The sequence below is a fragment of the Heptranchias perlo genome, chromosome 16 (assembly GCF_035084215.1).
Source record: "Heptranchias perlo isolate sHepPer1 chromosome 16, sHepPer1.hap1, whole genome shotgun sequence".
Classification (NCBI taxonomy): Eukaryota; Metazoa; Chordata; class Chondrichthyes; order Hexanchiformes; family Hexanchidae; genus Heptranchias; species Heptranchias perlo.
Window position 1 is genome coordinate 8,171,057 of NC_090340.1, and position 25,273 is coordinate 8,196,329.

Below are 25,273 nucleotides of genomic sequence, written 5' to 3' on the forward strand. Positions count from 1 at the left end.
CCCACACTTCCTCTTTTGACAGCTGCTTCAGCTCATTAACTGACCACAACGAGCAAGGTAAGTACTCTCAAGCGGAACCCCGCTGGCTTTAATTGCCTGCGGGATTCCCACCAGCGGGGCTTGCGCGCGCAGCCCCGCACGTCAGCGCGGTACCCGGAAGTGGCCGGGATTTCGTCGCGATCCGGTCACGTGACCGGAGATCGGGATTTTCGGGGCCACCCCGCTGGGAACCCGCCGGAAACACGCTCCTAAAATCGAGCCCAAAGAGTCTGCAAATGGATATAGACAGGTTAAGTGAGTGGGCAAGAAGGTGGCAGATGGAGTATAATGTGGGGAAATGTGAGGTTATTCACTTTGGTGGGAAGAATAGAAAAACAGATTATTTTTTAAATGGTGAGAAACTATTAAATGTTGGTGTTCAGAGGGATTTGGGTGTCCTTGACAATGAAACACAGAAAGTTAACATGCAGGTACAGCAAGCAATTAGGAAGGCAAATTAAATGTTGGCCTTAATACAAGGGGGTTGGAGTACAAGAGTAAGGAAGTCTTGCTACAATTGTACAGGGCTTTTGGTGAGACCTGACCTGGAGTACTGAGTACAGTTTTGGTCTCCTTATCTAAGGAAGGATATACTTGCCTTAGAGGCGGTGCAACAAAGGTTCACTAGATTGACTCCTGGGATGAGAGGGTTGTCCTATGAGGCGAGATTGAGAAGAATGGACCTATACTCTCTGGAGTTTAGAAAAATGAGAGGTGATCTCATTGAAATGTATAAAATTCTTAGAGAGATTGACAGGGTAGATGCAGAGAGGCTATTTCCTCTGGCTGGAGAATCTAGAACTAGGGGACATAGTCTCAGGATAAGGGGTGGACGATTTAGGACTGAGATGAGGAGGAATTTCTTCACTCAGAGGGTTGTGAATCTTTGGAATTCTCTACCCCAGAGGGCTGTGGATGCTCAGTCGTTGAGTATATTCAAGACTGAGATAGATAGATTTTTGGACTCGAGGGCAATCAAGGGATATGGATGGAGATGAGAGAGTGGAGTTGAGGTTGAAGATTAGTCATGATCTCATTAAATGGCGGAGCAGGCTCGAGGGGCCGTATGGCCGACTCCTGCTCCTATTTCTTATGTTCTTATGCTCTCATGTTCCCTTAGTCGTGCCCCCTCTGACGTTGGAGGGCACGTTTTGGGGTGGACAGAATGTCTTCCCTAACAAGGCTCCATGAAAACTGGCCGCAGAGCTGGCAACCTTGTGTGTCTGGATCTTGGCCGACGACCAAGCCCTTCCACCTCACCCCCAGGTTATGGGCGCAAATCTCCCTGCTGGCTGTAAGGCTCCTACATGAAATGAATTTGGGCAGTCTCAATCCACTGCCTGATGAAGAAGGGTCCACAACACTAAACTCTTCCTAATTAAGAAATAAGTAGGTGACTTCAATCAAATTCACCACAGGATGGCTGATGGGGAAATGGAAAATAATCACACAAGCCCAGTAGGGGGCGCATTTCTGATGCGGCGTGAATTACATTGATGGGACAGTGTAGAGGGAGCTTTACTCTGTATCCAACCCGTGCTGTACCTGCCCTGGGAGTGTTTGATGGGACAGTGCAGAGGGAGCTTTACTCTGTATCTAACCCGTGCTGTACCTGCCCTGGGAGTGTTTGATGGGACAGTGTAGAGGGAGCTTTACTCTGTATCTAACCCGTGCAGTACCTGCCCTGGGAGTGTTTGATGGGACAGTGCAGAGGGAGCTTTACTCTGTATCTAACCCGTGCTGTACCTGCCCTGGGAGTGTTTGATGGGACAGTGTGGAGGGAGCTTTACTCTGTATCTAACCTGTGCTGTACCTGTCCTGGGAGTGTTTGATGGGACAGTGTAGAGGGAGCTTTACTCTGTATCTAACCCGTGCTGTACCTGCCCGGCGAGTGTTTGATGGGACAGTGTAGAGTGAGCTTTACTCTGTATCTAACCCGTGCTGTACCTGTCCTGGGAGTGTTTGATGGGACAGTGCAGAGGGAGCTTTACTCTGTATCTAACCTGTGCTGTACCTGCCCTGAGAGTGTTTGATGGGACAGTGTAGAGGGAGCTTTACTCTGTATCTAACCCATGCTGTACCTGCCCTGGGAGTGTTTGATGGGACAGAGCAGAGGGAGCTTTACTCTGCATCTAACCCATGCTGTACCTGCCCTGGGAGTGTTTGATGGGACAGTGCAGAGGGAGCTTTACTCTGTATCTAACCCGTGCTGTACCTGCCCTGGGAGTGTTTGATGGGACAGTGTATGGGGAGCTTTACTCTGTATCCAACCCGTGCTGTACCTGCCCTGGGAGTGTTTGATGGGACAGTGTAGAGGGAGCTTTACTCTGTATCCAACCCTGTACCTGCCCTGGGAGTGTTTGATGGGACAGTGTAGAGGGAGCTTTACTCTGTATCTAAGCCGTGCTGTACCTGCCCTGGGAGTGTTTGATGGGACAGTGCAGAGGGAGCTTTACTCTGTATCTAACCCGTGCTGTACCTGCCCTGGGAGTGTTTGATGGGACAGTGTAGAGGGAGCTTTACTCTGTATCTAACCCGTGCTGTACCTGCTCTGGGAGTGTTTGATGGGATAGTGTAGAGGGAGCTTTACTCTGTATCTAACCCATGCTGTACCTGCCCTCAGAGTGTTTGATGGGACAGTGTAGAGGGAGCTTTACTCTGTATCTAAACCTGTACCTGCCCTGGGAGTGTTTGATGGGACGGTGTAGAGGGAGCTTTACTCTATCGAAGCCGTGCTGTACCTGCCCTGGGAGTGTTTGATGGGACAGTGTAGAGTGAGCTTTACTCTGTATCTAACCCGTGCTGTACCTGTCCTGGGAGTGTTTGATGGGACAGTGTAGAGGGAGCTTTACTCTGTATCTAACCCGTGCTGTACCTGTCCTGGGAGTGTTTGATGGGGCAGTGCAGAGGGAGCTTTACTCTGTATCTAACCCGTGCTGTACCTGCCCTGAGAGTGTTTGATGGGACAGTGCAGAGGGAGCTTTACTCTGTATCTAACCCGTGCTGTACCTGCCCTGGGAGTGTTTGATGGGACAGTGTAGAGGGAGCTTTACTCTGTATCTAACCCGTGCTGTACCTGTCCTGGGAGTGTTTGATGGGACAGTGTAGAGGGAGTTTTACTCTGCATGTAACCCGTGCTGTACCTGTCCTGGGAGTGTTTGATGGGACAGTGCGGAGGGAGCTTTACTCTGTATCTAACCCATGCTGTACCTGCCCTGAGAGTGTTTGATGGGACAGTGTAGAGGGAGCTTTACTCTGTATCTAACCCATGCTGTACCTGCCCTGGGAGTGTTTGATGGGACAGTGCAGAGGGAGCTTTACTCTGCATCTAACCCATGCTGTACCTGCCCTGGGAGTGTTTGATGGGACAGTGCAGAGGGAGCTTTACTCTGTATCTAACCTGTGCTGTACCTGCCCTGGGATTGTTTGATGGGACAGTGCAGAGGGAGCTTTACTCTGTATCTAACCTGTGCTGTACCTGCCCTGGGAGTGTTTGATGGGACAGTGCAGAGGGAGCTTTACTCTGCATCTAACCCATGCTGTACCTGCCCTGGGAGTGTTTGATGGGACAGTGTAGAGGGAGCTTTACTCTGTATCTAACCCGTGCTGTACCTGCCCTGGGATTGTTTGATGGGACAGTGCAGAGGGAGCTTAACTCTGTATCTAACCTGTGCTGTACCTGCCCTGGGAGTGTTTGATGGGACAGTGCAGAGGGAGCTTTACTCTGCATCTATCCCATGCTGTACCTGCCCTGGGAGTGTTTGATGGGACAGTGCAGAGGGAGCTTTACTCTGCATCTAACCCATGCTGTACCTGCCCGAGGAGTGTTTGATGGGACAGTGTAGAGGGAGCTTTACTCTGTATCTAACCCGTGCTGTCCCTGCCCTGGGAGTGTTTGATGGGACAGTGCAGAGGGAGCTTTACTCTGTATCTATCCCGTGCTGTACCTGCCCTGGGAGTGTTTGATGGGACAGTGTAGAGGGAGCTTTACTCTGTATCTAACCCGTTCTGTCACTGCCCTGGGAGTGTTTGATGGGACGGTGTAGAGGGAGCTTTACTCTGTATCTAAGCCGTGCTGTACCTGCCCTGGGAGGGTTTGATGGGACAGTGCAGAGGGAGCTTTACTCTGTATCTAACCTGTGCTGTACCTGTCCTGGGAGTGTTTGATGGGACAGTGCAGAGGGAGCTTTACTCTGTATCTAACCCTGTACCTGCCCTGGGAGTGTTTGATGGGACGGTGTAGAGGGAGCTTTACTCTGTATCTAAGCCGTGCTGTACCTGCCCTGGGAGTGTTTGATGGGACAGTGCGGAGGGAGCTTTACTCTGCATCTAACCCATGCTGTACCTGCCCTGGGAGTGTTTGATGGGACAGTGTAGAGGGAGCTTTACTCTGTATCTAACCCGTGCTGTACCTGTCCTGGGAGTGTTTGATGGGACAGTGTAGAGGGAGCTTTACTCTGTATCTAACCCATGCTGTACCTGCCCTGAGAGTGTTTGATGGGACGGTGTAGAGGGAGCTTTACTCTGTATCTAAGCCGTGCTGTACCTGCCCTGGGAGTGTTTGATGGGACAGTGTAGAGGGAGTTTTACTCTGTATGTAACCCGTACTGTACCTGTCCTGGGAATGTTTGATGGGACAGTGTAGAGGGAGCTTTACTCTGTATCTAACCCGTGCTGTACCTGCCCTGGGAGTGTTTGATGGGACAGTGTAGAGGGAGCTTTACTCTGTATCTAACCCGTGCTGTACCTGCCCTGGGAGTGTTTGATGGGGCAGTGTACAGGGAGCTTTACTCTGTATCTAACCCGTGCTGTACCTGCCCTGGGAGTGTTTGATGGGACAGTGTAGAGGGAGCTTTACTCTGTATCTAACCCGTGCTGTCCCTGCCCTGGGAGTGTTTGATGGGACAGTGCAGAGGGAGCTTTACTCTGTATCTATCCCGTGCTGTACCTGCCCTGAGAGTGTTTGATGGGACAGTGTAGAGGGAGCTTTACTCTGTATGTAACCCGTGCTGTACCTGCCCTGGGAGTGTTTGATGGGACAGTGCAGAGGGAGCTTTACTCTGCATCTAACCCATGCTGTACCTGCCCTGGGAGTGTTTGATGGGACAGTGCAGAGGGAGCTTTACTCTGCATATAACCCATGCTGTACCTGCCCTGGGAGTGTTTGATGGGACAGTGCAGAGGGAGCTTTACTCTGTATCTAACCCGTGCTGTACCTGCCCTGGGAGTGTTTGATGGGACAGTGTAGAGTGAGCTTTCCTCTGTATCTAACCCATGCTGCACCTGCCCTGAGAGTGTTTGATGGGACAGTGTAGAGTGAGCTTTACTCTGTATCTAACCCGTGCTGTACCTGTCCTGGGAGTGTTTGATGGGACCGTGTGGAGGGAGCTTTACTCTGCATCGAACCCGTGCTGTACCTGTCCTGGGAGTGTTTGATGGGACAGTGCAGAGGGAGCTTTACTCTGTATCTATCCCTTGCTGTACCTGCCCTGAGAGTGTTTGATGGGACAGTGTAGAGGGAGCTTTGCTCTGTATCTAACCCGTGCTGTACCTGCCCTGGGAGTGTTTGATGGGACAGTGCAGAGGGAGCTTTACTCTGTATCTGAGCCGTGCTGTACCTGCCCTGGGAGTGTTTGATGGGACAGTGCAGAGCGAGCTTTACTCTGCATCTAACCCATGCTGTACCTGCCCTGGGAGTGTTTGATGGGACAGTGCAGAGGGAGCTTTACTCTCTATCTAACCCGTGCTGTACCTGCCCTGGGAGTGTTTGATGGGACAGTGTAGAGGGAGCTTTACTCTGTATCTAACCCGTGCTGTACCTGTCCTGGGAGTGTTTGATGGGACAGTGTAGAGGGAGCTTTACTCTGTATCTAACCCATGCTGTACCTGCCCTGAGAGTGTTTGATGGGACGGTGTAGAGGGAGCTTTACTCTGTATCTAAGCCGTGCTGTCCCTGCCCTGGGAGTGTTTGATGGGACAGTGTAGAGGGAGTTTTACTCTGTATGTAACCCGTGCCGTACCTGTCCTGGGAATGTTTGATGGGACAGTGTAGAGGGAGCTTTACTCTGTATCTAACCCGTGCTGTACCTGCCCTGGGAGTGTTTGATGGGACAGTGTAGAGGGAGCTTTACTCTGTATCTAACCCGTGCTGTACCTGCCCTGGGAGTGTTTGATGGGGCAGTGCACAGGGAGCTTTACTCTGTATCTAACCCGTGCTGTACCTGCCCTGGGAGTGTTTGATGGGACAGTGTAGAGGGAGCTTTACTCTGTATCTAACCCGTGCTGTCCCTGCCCTGGGAGTGTTTGATGTGACAGTGCAGAGGGAGCTTTACTCTGTATCTATCCCGTGCTGTACCTGCCCTGAGAGTGTTTGATGGGACAGTGTAGAGGGAGCTTTACTCTGTATCTAACCCGTGCTGTACCTGCCCTGGGAGTGTTTGATGGGACAGTGCAGAGGGAGCTTTACTCTGTATCTGAGCCGTGCTGTACCTGCCCTGGGAGTGTTTGATGGGACAGTGCAGAGGGACCTTTACTCTGCATCTAACCCATGCTGTACCTGCCCTGGGAGTGTTTGATGGGACAGTGCAGAGGGAGCTTTACTCTGTATCTAACCCGTGCTGTACCTGCCCTGGGAGTGTTTGATGGGACAGTGTAGAGTGAGCTTTCCTCTGTATCTAACCCATGCTGCACCTGCCCTGAGAGTGTTTGATGGGACAGTGTAGAGTGAGCTTTGCTCTGTATCTAACCCGTGCTGTACCTGTCCTGGGAGTGTTTGATGGGACAGTGTAGAGGGTGCTTTACTCTGTATCTCACCCGTGCTGTACCTGTCCTGGGAGTGTTTGATGGGACAGTGCAGAGGGAGCTTTACTCTGTATCTATCCCGTGCTGTACCTGCCCTGAGAGTGTTTGATGGGACAGTGGAGAGGGAGCTTTACTCTGTATCTAACCCGTGCTGTACCTGCCCTGGGAGTGTTTGATGGGACAGTGCAGAGGGAGCTTTACTCTGTATCTGAGCCGTGCTGTACCTGCCCTGGGAGTGTTTGATGGGACAGTGCAGAGGGAGCTTTACTCTGCATCTAACCCATGCTGTACCTGCCCTGGGAGTGTTTGATGGGACAGTGCAGAGGGAGCTTTACTCTCTATCTAACCCGTGCTGTACCTGCCCTGGGAGTGTTTGATGGGACAGTGTAGAGGGAGCTTTACTCTGTATCTAACCCGTGCTGTACCTGCCCTGGGAGTGTTTGATGGGACAGTGTAGAGGGAGCTTTACTCTGTATCTAACCCGTGCTGTACCTGCCCTGAGAGTGTTTGATGGGGCAGTGTAGAGGGAGCTTTACTCTGTATCTAACCCGTGCTGTACCTGCCCTGGGAGTGTTTGATGGGACAGTGTAGAGGGAGCTTTCCTCTGTATCTAACCCGTGCTGTCCCTGCCCTGGGAGTGTTTGATGGGACAGTGTAGAGGGAGCTTTACTCTGTCTCTAACCCTGTCCCTGCCCTGGGAGTGTTTGATGGGACGGTGTAGAGGGAGCTTTACTCTGTATCTAAGCCGTGCTGTACCTGCCCTGGGAGTGTTTGATGGGACAGTGTAGAGGGAGCTTTACTCTGTATCTTACCCATGCTGTACCTGCCCTGAGAGTGTTTGATGGGACAGTGTAGAGGGAGCTTTACTCTGTATCTAACCCTGTACCTGCCCTGGGAGTGTTTGATGGGACGGTGTAGAGGGAGCTTTACTCTGTATCTAAGCCGTGCTGTACCTGCCCTGGGAGTGTTTGATGGGACAGTGTAGAGGGAGCTTTACTCTGTATCTTACCCATGCTGTACCTGCCCTGAGAGTGTTTGATGGGACAGTGTAGAGGGAGCTTTACTCTGTATCTAACCCTGTACCTGCCCTGGGAGTGTTTGATGGGACGGTGTAGAGGGAGCTTTACTCTGTATCTAAGCCGTGCTGTACCTGCCCTGGGAGTGTTTGATGGGACAGTGTAGAGGGAGCTTTACTCTGTATCTTACCCATGCTGTACCTGCCCTGAGAGTGTTTGATGGGACAGTGTAGAGGGAGCTTTACTCTGTATCGAACCCTGTACCTGCCCTGGGAGTGTTTGATGGGACGGTGTCGAGGGAGCTTTACTCTGTATCTAAGCCGTGCTGTACCTGCCCTGGGAGTGTTTGATGGGACAGTGTAGAGTGAGCTTTACTCTGTATCTAACCCGTGCTGTACCTGCCCTGGGAGTGTTTGATGGGACAGTGTAGTGGGAGTTTTACTCTGTATGTCACCAGGGCTGTAGCTGTCCTGGGAGTGTTTGATGGGACAGTGTAGAGGGAGCTTTATTCTGTATCTAACCCGTGCTGTACCTGCCCTGAGAGTGTTTGATGGGACAGTGTAGAGGGAGCTTTACTCTGTATCTCACCCATGCTGTACCTGCCCTGGGAGTGTTTGATGGGACATTGTAGAGGGAGCTTTACTCTGTATCTAACCCGTGCTCTACCTGCCCTGGGAGTGTTTGATGGGACAGTGCAGAGGGATCTTTACTCTGTATCTAACCCGTGCTGTACCTGCCCTGGGAGTGTTTGATGGGACAGTGCAGAGGGAGCTTTACTCTGTATCTCACCCGTGCTGTACCTGCCCTGGGAGTGTTTGATGGGACAGTGTAGAGGGAGCTTTACTCTGTATCTAACCCGTGCTGTACCTGCCCTGGGAGTGTTTGATGGGACAGTGTAGAGGGAGCTTTACTCTGTATCTAACCCGTGCTGTACCTGCCCTGGGAGTGTTTGATGGGACAGTGTAGAGGGAGCTTTACTCTGTATCTAACCAGTGCTGTACCTGCCCTGGGAGTGTTTGATGGGACAGTGTAGAGGGAGCTTTACTCTGTATCTTACCCATGCTGTACCTGCCCTGAGAGTGTTTGATGGGACAGTGTGGAGGGAGCTTTTCTCTGTATCTAACCCTGTACCTGCCCTGGGAGTGTTTGATGGGACAGTGCAGAGGGAGCTTTACTCTGTATCTAACCCGTGCTGTACCTGCCCTGGGAGTGTTTGATGGGACAGTGTAGAGGGAGCTTTACTCTGTATCTAACCCGTGCTGTACCTGCCCTGGGAGTGTTTGATGGGACAGTGTAGAAGGAGCTTTACTCTGTATCTAACCCTGTACCTGCCCTGGGAGTGTTTGATGGGACAGTGCAGAGGGAGCTTTACTCTGTATCTAACCCGTGCTGTACCTGCCCTGGGAGTGTTTGATGGGACAGTCTAGAGGGAGCTTTACTCTGTATCTAACCCGTGCTGTACCTGCCCTGGGAGTGTTTGATGGGACAGTGCAGAGGGAGCTTTACTCTGTATCTGAGCCGTGCTGTACCTGCCCTGGGAGTGTTTGATGGGACAGTGCAGAGGGACCTTTACTCTGCATCTAACCCATGCTGTACCTGCCCTGGGAGTGTTTGATGGGACAGTGCAGAGGGAGCTTTACTCTGTATCTAACCCGTGCTGTACCTGCCCTGGGAGTGTTTGATGGGACAGTGTAGAGTGAGCTTTCCTCTGTATCTAACCCATGCTGCACCTGCCCTGAGAGTGTTTGATGGGACAGTGTAGAGTGAGCTTTGCTCTGTATCTAACCCGTGCTGTACCTGTCCTGGGAGTGTTTGATGGGACAGTGTAGAGGGTGCTTTACTCTGTATCTCACCCGTGCTGTACCTGTCCTGGGAGTGTTTGATGGGACAGTGCAGAGGGAGCTTTACTCTGTATCTATCCCGTGCTGTACCTGCCCTGAGAGTGTTTGATGGGACAGTGGAGAGGGAGCTTTACTCTGTATCTAACCCGTGCTGTACCTGCCCTGGGAGTGTTTGATGGGACAGTGCAGAGGGAGCTTTACTCTGTATCTGAGCCGTGCTGTACCTGCCCTGGGAGTGTTTGATGGGACAGTGCAGAGGGAGCTTTACTCTGCATCTAACCCATGCTGTACCTGCCCTGGGAGTGTTTGATGGGACAGTGCAGAGGGAGCTTTACTCTCTATCTAACCCGTGCTGTACCTGCCCTGGGAGTGTTTGATGGGACAGTGTAGAGGGAGCTTTACTCTGTATCTAACCCGTGCTGTACCTGCCCTGGGAGTGTTTGATGGGACAGTGTAGAGGGAGCTTTACTCTGTATCTAACCCGTGCTGTACCTGCCCTGAGAGTGTTTGATGGGGCAGTGTAGAGGGAGCTTTACTCTGTATCTAACCCGTGCTGTACCTGCCCTGGGAGTGTTTGATGGGACAGTGTAGAGGGAGCTTTCCTCTGTATCTAACCCGTGCTGTCCCTGCCCTGGGAGTGTTTGATGGGACAGTGTAGAGGGAGCTTTACTCTGTCTCTAACCCTGTCCCTGCCCTGGGAGTGTTTGATGGGACGGTGTAGAGGGAGCTTTACTCTGTATCTAAGCCGTGCTGTACCTGCCCTGGGAGTGTTTGATGGGACAGTGTAGAGGGAGCTTTACTCTGTATCTTACCCATGCTGTACCTGCCCTGAGAGTGTTTGATGGGACAGTGTAGAGGGAGCTTTACTCTGTATCTAACCCTGTACCTGCCCTGGGAGTGTTTGATGGGACGGTGTAGAGGGAGCTTTACTCTGTATCTAAGCCGTGCTGTACCTGCCCTGGGAGTGTTTGATGGGACAGTGTAGAGGGAGCTTTACTCTGTATCTTACCCATGCTGTACCTGCCCTGAGAGTGTTTGATGGGACAGTGTAGAGGGAGCTTTACTCTGTATCTAACCCTGTACCTGCCCTGGGAGTGTTTGATGGGACGGTGTAGAGGGAGCTTTACTCTGTATCTAAGCCGTGCTGTACCTGCCCTGGGAGTGTTTGATGGGACAGTGTAGAGGGAGCTTTACTCTGTATCTTACCCATGCTGTACCTGCCCTGAGAGTGTTTGATGGGACAGTGTAGAGGGAGCTTTACTCTGTATCGAACCCTGTACCTGCCCTGGGAGTGTTTGATGGGACGGTGTCGAGGGAGCTTTACTCTGTATCTAAGCCGTGCTGTACCTGCCCTGGGAGTGTTTGATGGGACAGTGTAGAGTGAGCTTTACTCTGTATCTAACCCGTGCTGTACCTGCCCTGGGAGTGTTTGATGGGACAGTGTAGTGGGAGTTTTACTCTGTATGTCACCAGGGCTGTAGCTGTCCTGGGAGTGTTTGATGGGACAGTGTAGAGGGAGCTTTATTCTGTATCTAACCCGTGCTGTACCTGCCCTGAGAGTGTTTGATGGGACAGTGTAGAGGGAGCTTTACTCTGTATCTCACCCATGCTGTACCTGCCCTGGGAGTGTTTGATGGGACATTGTAGAGGGAGCTTTACTCTGTATCTAACCCGTGCTGTACCTGCCCTGGGAGTGTTTGATGGGACAGTGCAGAGGGATCTTTACTCTGTATCTAACCCGTGCTGTACCTGCCCTGGGAGTGTTTGATGGGACAGTGCAGAGGGAGCTTTACTCTGTATCTCACCCGTGCTGTACCTGCCCTGGGAGTGTTTGATGGGACAGTGTAGAGGGAGCTTTACTCTGTATCTAACCCGTGCTGTACCTGCCCTGGGAGTGTTTGATGGGACAGTGTAGAGGGAGCTTTACTCTGTATCTAACCCGTGCTGTACCTGCCCTGGGAGTGTTTGATGGGACAGTGTAGAGGGAGCTTTACTCTGTATCTAACCAGTGCTGTACCTGCCCTGGGAGTGTTTGATGGGACAGTGTAGAGGGAGCTTTACTCTGTATCTTACCCATGCTGTACCTGCCCTGAGAGTGTTTGATGGGACAGTGTGGAGGGAGCTTTTCTCTGTATCTAACCCTGTACCTGCCCTGGGAGTGTTTGATGGGACAGTGCAGAGGGAGCTTTACTCTGTATCTAACCCGTGCTGTACCTGCCCTGGGAGTGTTTGATGGGACAGTGTAGAGGGAGCTTTACTCTGTATCTAACCCGTGCTGTACCTGCCCTGGGAGTGTTTGATGGGACAGTGTAGAAGGAGCTTTACTCTGTATCTAACCCTGTACCTGCCCTGGGAGTGTTTGATGGGACAGTGCAGAGGGAGCTTTACTCTGTATCTAACCCGTGCTGTACCTGCCCTGGGAGTGTTTGATGGGACAGTCTAGAGGGAGCTTTACTCTGTATCTAACCCGTGCTGTACCTGCCCTGGGAGTGTGTGATACTGACCCAGTGTGTCTGAAAAGTGAATATTTCCATCAGCAGTAACATCCTTCACCTGGTAGAGAACAAAAGTCAGAAACAAAAACAGTGGTTTAAAAAAAAGATGAGGACAGTGTGAGTTGCTCAGTGTCCCAGTGAATGCTGCGATGTGGGTTTCACCAACAATTCATTAACATGTTCCTGATCCCAGTGGGACTGGGCCGGCAGAGCGACTGCTACAACAAGGCAGCAATATTCAAACCCCCGTCGCCCATCGGCCGGAGCTGGGGACAGGTCAGATTTAGCAGAGGCCTGGATGCTGCTCTCCTGTTGGGGAATCACACATGCGGTACTGGATGAGCAGAAATTTCCTCCAATTAATTATTGGGATGACCGAAGCTACCATCTTCGGTCCCCACCACAAACTCAGTGCCCTATCTTGGCATAGTGGAGCAAAGACAGGTAGAGAAAGGAGTGTTAAATGGTGTGGGCTTGAGTGCACAATGGGGTTTACATGATACTGGGAGATGGGTAGCACCTCATTCCCCACCCAACCCTGTCCTCCCCTTCTCCCCCACTCGCCCACCGCCCTCTCCCCCCACTCGCCCACCGCCCTCTCCCCCCCCACTCGTCCACCGCCCTCTCCCCCCCACTCGCCCACCGCCCTCTTCCCCCCCACTCGCCCACCGCCCTCTTCCCCCCCACTCGTCCACCGCCCTCTCCCCCCCACTCGCCCACCGCCCTCTCCCCCCCACTCGCCCACCGCCCTCTCCCCCCCACTCGCCCACCGCCCTCTTCCCCCCCACTCGTCCACCGCCCTCTCCCCCCCACTCGCCCACCGCCCTCTCCCCCCCACTCGCCCACCGCCCTCTCCCCCCCACTCGCCCACCGCCCTCTCCCCCCCACTCGCCCACCACCCTCTCCCCCCCCACTCGCCCACCGCCCTCTCCCCCCACCGCCCTCTCCCCCCCACTCGCCCACCGCCCTCTCCCCCCACTCGCCCACCGCCCTCTCCCCCCACCGCCCTCTCCCCCCCACTCGCCCACCGCCCTCTCCCCCCACTCGCCCACCGCCCTCTCCCCCCACCGCCCTCTTCCCCCCACTCGCCCACCGCCCTCTCCCCCCACCGCCCTCTTCCCCCCACTCGCCCACCGCCCTCTTCCCCCCACTCGCCCACCGCCCTCTTCCCCCCCACTCGCCCACCGCCCTCTTCCCCCCCACTCGCCCACCGCCCTCTTCCCCCCCACTCGCCCACCGCCCTCTCCCCCCCACTCGCCCACCGCCCTCTCCCCCTTGTGACCTTTTTCTTTACTTTTCTAGGTATACCTACGATGAATATAAGGAGACAGCTGATTGGCTGCTGGCCAACACCAGGAGCCGCCCCAGGGTGGGGATTATCTGTGGCTCGGGCCTGGGGGGCCTGGCTGACCTGCTGACCGACAAGACCTCGTTCCCGTACGAGAAGATCCCACACTTTCCGCAGAGCACAGGTCAGCAAAGACCAGGGAGCGTCACCGCCAGCAACACACACTGCAGGTTACCACTTGGAGCAGGCTCAGTGCGGTGAATACATTGCCTGGTGTGAACCTGAGCCACTCCTGCCCTGTGCTGTGTCCTGTGTACAGCACAACCCAGCAATCATGGGTGGGGTGGGGGGAATCAGCCAGGACTCCCACTTCTGACAGCCGTGACTCAGTGGGTAGCACTCTCGCCTCTGAGTCAGAAGGTCATGGGTTCAAGCCCCCCTCCAGAGACTGGAGCACATAATCCAGGCTGATGCTCCAGTGCAGTACTGAGGGAGTGCTGCACTGTCTGTCAGACGTTAAACCGAGGCCCCGTCTGCCCTCTCAGGTGGATGTAAAAGATCCCATGGTACGATTTTGCTATTTCTTAGAAGAGTTCTCCCCCTGATGTCCTGGTCAATATTTATCCCTCAACCAACATCACTGAAACAGATGATCTGGTCATTATCATGTATGTGGGATCTTGCTATGCACAAATTGGCTGCCATGTTTCCTACATTACAACAATGACAGTACTTCATTGGCTGTGAAGCAGTCTGGGACATCCTGAGGTTGTGAAAGGCGCTATATAAAGGCAGATCTTTCCGTCCATTAATCAGTGACCCCTGCTGTGGCTGACTGTAGGGTGAAGACAGATTCGGCTGTGATCCCCTGCATGGTCACACCTGAGGGATGGTCAGGGGTGGGGTATTGGAGGGCTGCCTTCGAACTGGACCCCAGAAAGAGTCAGAAGGGGGAAGGAGGAGGGGGAGAAGAAACAGCAAAAAATGGCTTCCTCTCCTCCACTCCTCTCTGTGCAAAGAACTGTCCATGACCTGCAGCTAAGCTGCACTCTCCTCAGATGTCAGTTCAGGACACTAATTCAGCCAGAGACTGCCCGCTGTTTGAAGGAGGTGTGTTTGACTTGGATTCTGCCTCATGGCTTTCCTGTTAAATCCTTTCAGTTTCAGGTCATGCAGGGAGGCTGGTCTTCGGAGAGCTCAGTGGAAAGCAGTGCGTCTGTATGCAGGGCCGCTTCCATTTTTACGAGGGCTACCCCATCAATAAGGTGTGTGTGTGCGTGTGTTACTATGTACTGCACTGAGGAAGGGACTGGCCAGGAGGGGGAGGGGGAGGGGGAGCCATAGAGATCAGGAAGACTCCAGATTCGGACCCCGTTCCACACATTACACATGGCACCACCTGGATGGGGAGAATCAGCATTCCACTCACAATCCAGGGAACGCCTGTGAATGTTGGATAAGAACTCGATCAGCCTTGTCTCTGATGCCTGCCCGCCCCCCTGCCCACCATTCCCTCTCTTTTGCATCAGTTTTTTGCTAGTGCAGGGGTGAAAAATTGGGAGGGGCACCCGCCGCCAGATCCCTGCCCATTGGTACGAGCCCACCCCTGACCGTATAGCGTCTCCTCCGCTGGGTGCTGGAGGTGCTGCCGAGATATTCACATTACTGTTAAAAAAACAGACGGGGTCCTGGGCTTTATAAACAGAGGCAAAAGCAAGGGAGTCATGCTAAACCTTTACAAAACACTGGTTAGGCCTCAGCTGGAGTATTGTCATCAATTCTGGGCACCACACTTTAGAAAGGATATCAAGGCCTTAGAGAGGGTGCAGAAGAGATTTACTAGCATTATACCAGGGAGGAGGGACTTCAGTTACCTGGAGAAGCTGGGGTTGTTCTCCTTAAAGCAGAGAAGATTAAGGAGAGATTTAATACAGCTTTTCAAAATTATGAGGTGTTTTGATCGAGTAGATGGGGAGAAACTGTTTCCACTGGCAGGAGGGTCGGTAACCAGAGGACGCAGATTTAAGATAATTGGCAAAAGGACCAGTTCCATGTCGCTTTATTACAGAAGTGTGCCCTGTGACAGCAAGCGAGTTTTCATTTGGGATGTATCCTGATTCTTTAAAAGCCGCTGCGGGCACCAGATCCCTGCAACAGCCGTCATTTCCCCCCTCTTCGTCCCCCCTCCTCATCCCACCACCCCCCCCCAAGCGGTGGGCTCCCAAGTGATTGGCGGCAGTACTTCCGGAAGAGTTTAAATGGGCCTGGTCTCAGGGAGTTGGCCAGGGTCAGCACTAATACCCTGGGTGTTTAGAAAACTTGCCCGGCTCATTCTTGCCAGCGAGGAAAATCTGGCACTTGATGAATCCATCCTGACATCAGTCGTGGACCTGCCTTTTACCAGCTTGTATCTTTTTTTATTTGTTCATGGGATGTGGGCGTCACTGGCGAGGCCGGCATTTATTGCCCATCCCTAATTGCCCTCGAGAAGGTGGTGGTGAGCCGCCTTCTTGAACCGCTGCAGTCCGTGTGGTGAAGGTTCTCCCACAGTGCTGTTAGGAAGGGAGTTCCAGGATTTTGACCCAGCGACGATGAAGGAACGGCCGATATATTTCCAAGTCGGGATGGTGCGTGTCGGCCCATGAACGATGGGAGAGCCTCAGTACTGAGCGAATCCTCATCCTCATCCTGAGTGATTTCAATCTCTACCTTAGCTCCCCTTTCCCTCTCTCTTCTGATTTCACTGCCCTCCTGTTCTCCGTCAACCTTTCCCTCCATGTAACCTCTCCATGTAATCTCTCCCATTCGTAGTCATGGCCTCGCCTTCAACCTTGCCATCTCCCGTGGCCTCTCTATTCCCATGGTCTCTCTCATAGACAAGGCCATCTCCGACCAGTTCTTTCCATCCCTCACCCCCCCGCGCCCCCCCCACCCCCCGATCCCCTTCCAACCCCACTTACTTCTGCATCCGCCCATGGAATAAACTCATCCCCCAAGTCACTTACAACTGTACTTTCAAACTCCCAACTGTCTAGTTTCTGGTCTTCCATTCTCCACAATACTTCTGCAGCTACCGATTTGCTCAATCATACCCTTATCTCCACCTTTGATACCCTTGTCCCCAATAAAACCGTTACTCTCTCCCATCCTGGTCATTCGCCCTGATATGGCCCCTATCTTTGCTCCCTCAAGTCCAAGGGGTGCAGACTTGAACGTATCTGGTGGAACAACTGGTTTAGCCATTCAGCGCCAGATCAGGATGGACCACATCAAGCCCCAGCAGGCCTCACTCTCTTCTGCCAAAACCGCCCACCACTCCAAGGTCATTCTGGAGAGCAAAGATAGCCCGGCTTCTTTTCCCCACTACAAACCGTCTCTTTGAACCCCTCTGCCCTGCCCCCTCCAGCCTCACCTCTCACATCAAGTGCGAAGAACTTATGGAATTCTTTGTCACTAAGATTGAGACCTTTTGTTCAGCTGCCTCTGCTGCTTCCCCTTTCTCCTGGCCCACCAAGGTAAACCTCCTGCCAGGCCCCCCTCTGCATTAGCCCTGAACCTGTGTCTTCCCTTTCTTTCCCATCTTCACTCATGCCCTCTTTGAGCTCACCTTGTCAATGAGACCCAGCTCATGCTCCCTTGGCCCCATTCCCACCAAACTGCTGACCTTCCTGGTCGCCATGCTAGTTGACATTATAAACCGAAAGTGGCCAATTCTTTATGATCTCAAACAAAAGCACAAGTTTCTGGAAACATTCAGCGAGAGTCAGGCAGCATCCTACCCCCCACACACACACACACACACACACACACACACAGGCACTGCGATGAAGGGTGGGAATTTAAATGCCATTTCACCCTCCACTTCAATGAAAAACGACCGGGGGAAAAGTTTATTCAGAGTTGGGGAGAGGAAAAAAGAAGCCCAGCAATAATTTGCAACCACTTCAACGATCTGATAATTCCCTCACAGGTCGGCTGAAGTCTGTGAGGAAGATGCAGCGACAGTGGGGAGAAGGCAACAGGAAAAAGGAACTGATTGGTATTAGAAAGTTAAGGCCAGTACTTTCCTAGAATGGTTGCTGCTGTGGCCAGAGTAGAAACTCGCCCCTGTCCCAACCCCGAGAGGGCTGAAAATAGGCAGAGGTCAGGTTGACCGTATCTCTGCTGAATACAGCGCTCTCTTACGCCCTATCTACGCCCATCTTTGGGACGTAACAGAGATGTAAATACGTCCTGTGAGAGGCTTTAGTAATGAGAAGAGATGAGAGACATCGGAGCTCTTTTAATTGGAGCAAAGAAAGTTGAGAGGAGACCTGATGGAGATGTTCAAAGAGGTTGTGATAAATCAGGAAAAGCTGTTTCCACTGGTTGGTGAGTCAGTGACTCGAGATCATAAATATAAGGTTTCACCGAAAGAACAAAGGGAGGGGTTTTCAGGATATATAATGCTTTATCAGAAACAGTGCTGGAAGCAGAATCCATAATAAAAGGAAGCGGATGAATATTTGAAAAAGAAAAGTTTGAAAGAGTCTGGGAAAGGAGGGGGAATGGGAGTAGGTGGAGATCTCTTCCAGAGAGAGTGAGCACAGGTGCGATGGGCCGAATGGAGTCGCTCTGTGCCGTAAAAAAGATTCTACTAGCTTGACGCATTCTGCAGTAAGATTCTCGCTTCAGCTTACCGATGCGTTTTATGTTGAAGGTGGAACGTATTCTGTGGTGAAGTTCTTCCATATTTCAGGCAGCTGCCATTGCAGGAACCACTATCCATGTCCCCTATTCCGGGCATTGATTCTCAGTGCTCAATCCCAAAAAAACAGAACATTCAGCCTGGAGAAGCCCCCAGCAGACCAACTAACTGAGACTCTTTTCCTGTTTTTGATCTTTGGGCAGTGTTTTAGATTCAAAGTACCTCCCCCTAAAGTATTCTTCCTCTTTAATTTGCTCAAATTTGACCAGCGGACAAATCCTGGGAACGAGATTTTGTGCCACTTACCTGAGGCGTGCGATTCCCCCAAGGACGTATCCGTCTCTCCTCTCATTCCTGCTCTACTTCTCCATCTGTCTTCTCTTTCCCTGTTCACAGCCCACCAGGCTGTGCAATTTGCAACTGCTTTCCCTTGCCGCAAGCATTGCAGAGCATGTGACAGCTATGGAAACAGGGCCATCCCATCATGCACAGCAGTAGTGAAAGCCCTGTATTAAAACTATGGGGACAGTAATTTGATAGAGGCCTTTCACTGTCACTGTGAATGACCCATAGCTATCTCTAATCTTTTTTTGTTCTCTGGTGAGAGAAAGTAAGAGAGATACTTTGAATTACTGGAATATGGGCGCTCACGATTTTCAGGCAAGAGGGCAAATCCCCTCAGGTGAGACTCCCACCAGATTTTGGAAAGTTGGTCGGTCTCTCTGCGCAAAGTTGAAATCTTGTGGTGTGCAGTTTCCTGTAGAGGATTAGTTTAAAACAGACCATTCTGGTGTAACATTTCAAAGCCTAAGTAGAGTATCTGCAAACCAGCAGTTAAGTTGTGTTTGTCAAATGGCAATTTGTCCCACTGTTACCAACACCTGCTCTGTAATAGATTCCACTGTCACCTGCTCTGTAATAGATTCCACTGTCACCTGGACCGTAACAGACTTCGATGTCACCTGGACTGTAACAGACTCCCTTGTTACCAGGACTGTAACAGACTCCCTTGTTACCCGGACTGTCACGGGCTCCGCCGTTACCCAGACTGTCACGGGCTCCGCCGTTACCCAGACTGTAACAGACTCCGCCGTTACCAGGACTGTAACAGACTCCGCCGTTACCAGGACTGTAACAGACTCCGCCGTTACCCGGACTGTAACAGACTCCGCCGTTACCCGGACTGTAACAGACTCCGCCGTTACCCGGACTGTAACAGACTCCGCCGTTACCCGGACTGTCATGGGCTCCACCGTTACCCGGACTGTAACAGACTCCCTTGTTACCCGGACTGTAACAGACTCCGCCGTTACCCGGACTGTAACAGACTCCGCCGTTACCAGGACTGTAACAGACTCCGCCGTTACCCGGACTGTAACAGACTCCGCCGTTACCCGGACTGTAACAGACTCCGCCGTTACCCGGACTGTAACAGACTCCGCCGTTACCCGGACTGTCATAGGCTCCGCCGTTACCCGGACTGTAACAGACTCCCTTGTTACCCGGACTGTAACAGACTCCGCCGTTACCCGGACTGTAACAGACTCCGCCGTTACCAGGACTGTAACAGACTCCGCCGTTACCCGGACTGTAACAGACTCCGCCGTTACCAGGACTGTAATGGGCTGAACTCTTTGTTCACAGGTGACCTTTCCGATTCGGGTTTTACACCTGATGGGTGTTGAAGCTCTGATCGTGACCAATGCTGCCGGGGGCCTGAATGAGCAATTCAAGGTGGGCGATATCATGTTCATCAAGGATCACATCAACATGCCAGGCTTCGCGGGGCAGAGCCCTCTGTGTGGCAGTAACGAGGATAGGTGAGTTAGCACGGACAGAGGGAGGGCGTTCGTACAATCGGTGGGGAACTAAACTCTGTGTATAAATAAACTTGGTAAACAAAGAGGAGAAATAGGGGCTGATTCTCCGATCGAGTGGGTGGAGGGATCGCTCGGGGGGAAGCTGCACGCCCGCACTGCCTGATTTTAAACGGATGGTAAGTCTGGAGCTGCGGGCCAGCGATTTCCTGACCAGTGAACGCTGCCAGCACCCAATCAGGGAATCAGCCCGAACACTGTGGGTCACGACTTACAAATAACCATTCTTTCTCCGCTGCCTGTTGCCCTGGTTCAGTGGAATCTGCCCTGGAATGTAAATGGAGCAGTTCCAAATCACCTGGAGCCCCCCAGGGTCTTAGAGAGAGTGGCGCTTGCTGGCTGTAATTTAAAAGAAGCATGGGATGTGGGCATCGCTGGCGAGGCTGGCATTTATTGCCCATCCCTAATTGCCCTTGAGAAGGTGGTGATGAGCCGCCTTCTTGAACCGCTGCAGTCCGTGTGGTGAAGGTTCTCCCACAGTGCTGTTAGGAAGGGAGTTCCAGGATTTTGACCCAGCGACGATGAAGGAACGGCGATATATTTCCAAGTCGGGATGGTGTGTGACTTGGAGGGGAACGTGCAGGTGGTGTTGTTCCCATGTGCCTGCTGCCCTTGTCCTTCTAGGTGGTAGAGGTCACGGGTTTGGGAGGTGCTGTCAAAGAAGCCTTGACGAGTTGCTGCAGTGCATCCTGTGGATGGTACACACTGCAGCCACAGTGCGCCGATGGTGAAGGGAGTGAATGTTTAGGGTGGTGGATGGGGTGCCAATCAAGCGGGCTGCTTTGTCCTGGATGGTGTTGAGCTTCTTGAGTGTTGTTGGAGCTGCACTCATCCAGGCAAGTGGAGAGTATTCCATCACACTCCTGACTTGTGCCTTGTAGATGGTGGAAAGGCTTTGGGGAGTCAGGAGGTGAGTCACTCGCCGCAGAATACCCAGCCTCTGACCTGCTCTTGTAGCCACAGTATTTATATGGCTGGTCCAGTTAAGTTTCAGGTCATTGGTGACCCCCAGGATGTTGATGGTGGAGGATTCGGCAATGGTAATGCCGTTGAATGTGAAGGGGAGGTGGTTAGACTCTCTCTTGTTGGAGATGGTCATTGCCTGGCACTTATGTGGCAAGTAACATTCGCGCCAGACATCAGCCCAAGACTGGATGTTGTCCAGGTCTTGCTGCATGCAGGCTCGGACTGCTTCATTATCTGAAGGGTTGCTTCATGGAACTGAACACTGTGCAATCATCAGTGAACATCCCCACTTCTGATCTTATGATGGAGGGAAGGTCATTGATGAAGCAGCTGAAGATGGTTGGGCCGAGGACACTGCCCTGAGGAACTCCTGCTGCAGTGTCCTGGGGCTGAGATGATTGGCCTCCAACAACCACTACCATCTTCCTTTGTGCTAGGATTACTCCAGTCACTGGAGAGTTTTCCACCGATTCCCATTGACTTCAATTTTACTCAGGCTCCTTGGTGCCACACTCGGTCAAATGCTGCCTTGATGTCAAGGGCAGTCACTCTCACCTCGCTTCTGGAATTCAGCTTTTTTGTCCATGTTTGGACCAAGGCTGTAATGAGGTCTGGAGCCGAGTGGTCCTGGCGGAACCCAAACTGAGCATCGGTGAGCAGGTTATTGGTGAGTAAGTGCCACTTGATAGCACTGTCGACGACACCTTCCATCACTTTGTTGATGAATGAGAGTAGACTGATGGGGCGGTAATTGGTCGGATTGGATTTGTCCTGCTTTTTGTGGACAGGACAAACCTGGGCAATTTTCCACATTGTCGGGTAGATGCCAGTGTTGTAGCTAGTTCTGGAGCACAAGTCTTCAGCACTACAGCTGGGATGTTGTCGGGGCCCATAGCCTTTGTTGTATCCAGTGCACTCAGCCATTTCTTGATATCACATGGAGTGAATCGAATTGGCTGAAGACTGGCTTCTGTGATGGTGGGGATATCGGGAGGAGGCCGAGATGGATCATCCACTTGGCTGAAGATGGTTGCAAACGCTTCAGCATTTCGTCCTCAGATTTCATTTTCTGTTTTTTTGAGTTTTCTCTGATTTTTTTATTATTCATTCTTGGCACATGGGCATCGTTGACCAGGCTGGCATTCGTTGCCCATCCCTAGTTGCTCTGAGAAGGTGACGGTGGGCTACAGTTTGATACAACTGAGTGTCCTGCTGGGCCTCTTTAGAGTTACATATAGACCCAGACCGGGTAAGGACGGCAGGTTTCCTCCCCTAAAGGACCTGGTGAACCAGTTGGGTTTTTGTGACAATCCGACAGCTTCATGGTCACTTTTACTGAGACCGGATTTTAGTTCCAGATTTTTTAAAATTCAAATTCTCAAACTATGCTGGTGGGATTTGAACTCACGTTCTCTGGATTATTAGTTCGGTAACATCACCCCTACACTAACGTCCCCCATTTTTGCTGGCTGGCAGAGCATTGAGTTCATACCAGGGATTTTCCACCCTCCCTCTACTAATTTTCCGGTAGAGCTGGGTTGGGAGGGGGGTCAGGGATGCACTTCGCCCGGTTTAAATGCCCCTCCAATTTCCTGCAGGAGGTGATGGGAGATGTGAAATACGTCCATCCAAAAATGGACACAGTTATTGTGGAGAGACTGGAGAAGCTGGGATTGATCTCCTCAGAGCAGAGAAGGTTAATCAGAGATTTAATAGAGGTGTTCACAATTATATGGGGTTTTGATAGAGTAGATGGGGAGAAACTGTTTCCACTGGCAGGAGGGTCAGTAACCAGAGGACACAGATTTAAGATAACTGGCAAAAGAACCAGACGGGAGATGAGGAAAATTCTTTTTACTCAGCGAGTTATAATGATCTGGAATTCACTGCCTGAAAGGGTGGTGGAAGCAGATTCAATAGTAACTTTCAAAAGGGAGTTGGATAAATACTACATTTCAGTGCAGTACTGAGGGAGTGCTGCACTGCTGGAGGTGCCATCTTTCGGATGAGGCATTAAACCGAGGCCCATCTGCCCTCTCGGGTGGATGTAAAAGATCCCACGGTACTATTTGATGAAGAGCAGGGGAGTTCTCTCGAGTGTCCAATATTTATCCCTCAACTAACGTCACTAAAACAGATTATCTGGACATTGCTTCTTTGTGGGATCTTGCTGTGCCCAAATTTGCTGCTGCGTTTCCTACATTACAACAGTGACTACACTTCATTGGCTGTAAAGCGCTTTGGGACGTCCTGAGGCCGGAAAGGCGCTATATAAATGCATATCTTTCTAACTCACCTGAGGGGGGCACACGCCCCCTGACACCCGGGGTAGACTAACGGAAGAAGCCCTCTCACCTCTGTGCCTGAATACCCGATAACTGGTCCCGCTGAAGAATCTGTAGAAATCTGTCGCCCTGCCTCAGGCCTAGGGCCTTGCTGTTTACATGGCGATATATTGTGCTGTATTTGAACTGAGTCTCTGCCACCCATTGTGTCTTGTTCAGGTTCGGTGTGCGATTCCCGTGCATGTCAGACGCCTACGACAAGACCTTTCGCCGCCTGGCTCTGGAGAGTGCCCTGGAGCTGGGGTACAAAGACTTTGTCCGCGAGGGGGTGTACTGCATGTTGGCCGGTCCCACGTACGAGACGATTGCAGAGTCTCGCATGCTGAAACTACTGGGAGCTGACGCAGTAGGTGAGCTGTACACACTAAGCTTTGCAATGGGCGGTGCCCTCCTGCTGTCCATCAACATCGCACACCCCCCTCCCCCCCCGGTAATCCCAGCAGGAGAAGTCCGTGATGGGTCATCATGAGGTCAGTGCGCCACTACACCAAAACCATCTAAACACTGTAAGGAGTGCCCTCCTGCCTCAGTTGGGCAGATGCCAGTGCCCAGTGTGGTACTTGGCCGTACAGAGCAAGTTCCACCCTTAGTCCATCCCAATCGAGGCAGCAAAGGGTGGTGCCCCAATTGACCTCAGTGTCGCTGGGCTCAGAAGGGGATGAAGATCGTAGGCACGAACTAACGAAAATGGGGAGGAAAACAGCAGCTGGTCCATCGAGTCAGCTCCACACTCGTGATGGCTGGACCATCGTGACTAGACCTTCCCCACCCCCTGGGTCCTGCTCGTCATCCCGGCTGGAAGGTGAGGGAATGTTCAGGCGGACTGTGATTTTTTTCTTCCCCCCCAATTTGCCAGGGTCCTATTGGAGCCAATGATGCTGCACCCTTGCAGGACCATGGCTGCCCCAGTGCTGAGTGTGCCTGAACCCTGTGGACCTGACCTTACCCCATAATGGGAGATCACGGATACGTTTTGGGAGTTTCTCGATCCTGTTTCACTCTAAGTTTTTTTTTGACACTCTCATCAATGATCCCTGGCTCTCCATGGCCTGGGGAGCGTTTTCCTTGCCCAGATATGTAGGTAAATGCGTAGCGTGCCCAGGGAATGAACAGAGATCCCTGTTCAGCTTATTTCAGCTAATAGTTTTATCTAATGCTTTTACTTGAAGGTGGCAGAATATCCCAACACTAGACTTTGACAGGCAATGAAATGTGTTAACTAGTAAGAGACCAAGTGAATAGTAGCAGTAATATAACATTGCTGTTTACAGTAATTAAAAATAATTAGCTCTTCAAGTAATGGAAATAACAAATAGCTTGGGACTGTTGTACTAAACTATGATCAAGCAGTGTCTGATCTGTCGATCTCACTTTCAGGGCATTAAACTCACCAATTTAAACAAGACAGGATGATAAATATTTCAAAAAAAGTGAGTGGGACCAAGCAGGTTTAAATTACTGTTAAATTAAAAACAAGCTACCAATCAAGCACATATTTGTACAAATCCAACAAGTTGTTTGTATTTGAATTGAGTGGTTTAGCCCCCCCCCCACCTCGTATGAGACAACTTCAGAGTCCCACATGCTAAAAATTCAGCAATCTTCTACAAATGGACCAAATCTGTAACAATTGATTAAGTTAAGGTAGGGATAAGTTCTGTGAGTGAAGCTGATTTTGAATGATGCTCGGACAATACAGGATTAAATTATGAGGACAAGTTACATAAACTTGACTTGTGTTCCCTTGAGTTTAGAAGGTTGAGCAGTGATCTGATCGAGGTGTTTAAAATGTTAAAAGGATTTGACAGGGAAGGTAGAGAGGAACTATTTCTTCTGGTGGGGGTGATTCAGAACACGGCGGGGGGGCATAAACTTAAAATTAGAGCTCGGCCATTCAGGAGTGAAATCAGGAAGCTCT

The 25,273-nt window shown here is 51.7% G+C and overlaps 1 protein-coding gene across 3 annotated transcripts in view; it reads left to right on the forward strand.

The window, feature by feature from the left end:
- Positions 1-25,273, forward strand: part of pnp6 (purine nucleoside phosphorylase 6) — an 80,512-nt gene that overhangs the window by 49,759 nt on the left and 5,480 nt on the right. For all 3 annotated transcript variants that reach the window (XM_067997617.1, XM_067997618.1, XM_067997616.1), the window contains 4 exons: positions 13,495-13,664; positions 14,642-14,745; positions 19,812-19,987; positions 23,515-23,705. In XM_067997617.1, coding sequence (XP_067853718.1) covers positions 13,495-13,664; positions 14,642-14,745; positions 19,812-19,987; positions 23,515-23,705 — 641 coding nt within the window. The remainder of the gene's footprint in view (positions 1-13,494; positions 13,665-14,641; positions 14,746-19,811; positions 19,988-23,514; positions 23,706-25,273) is intronic.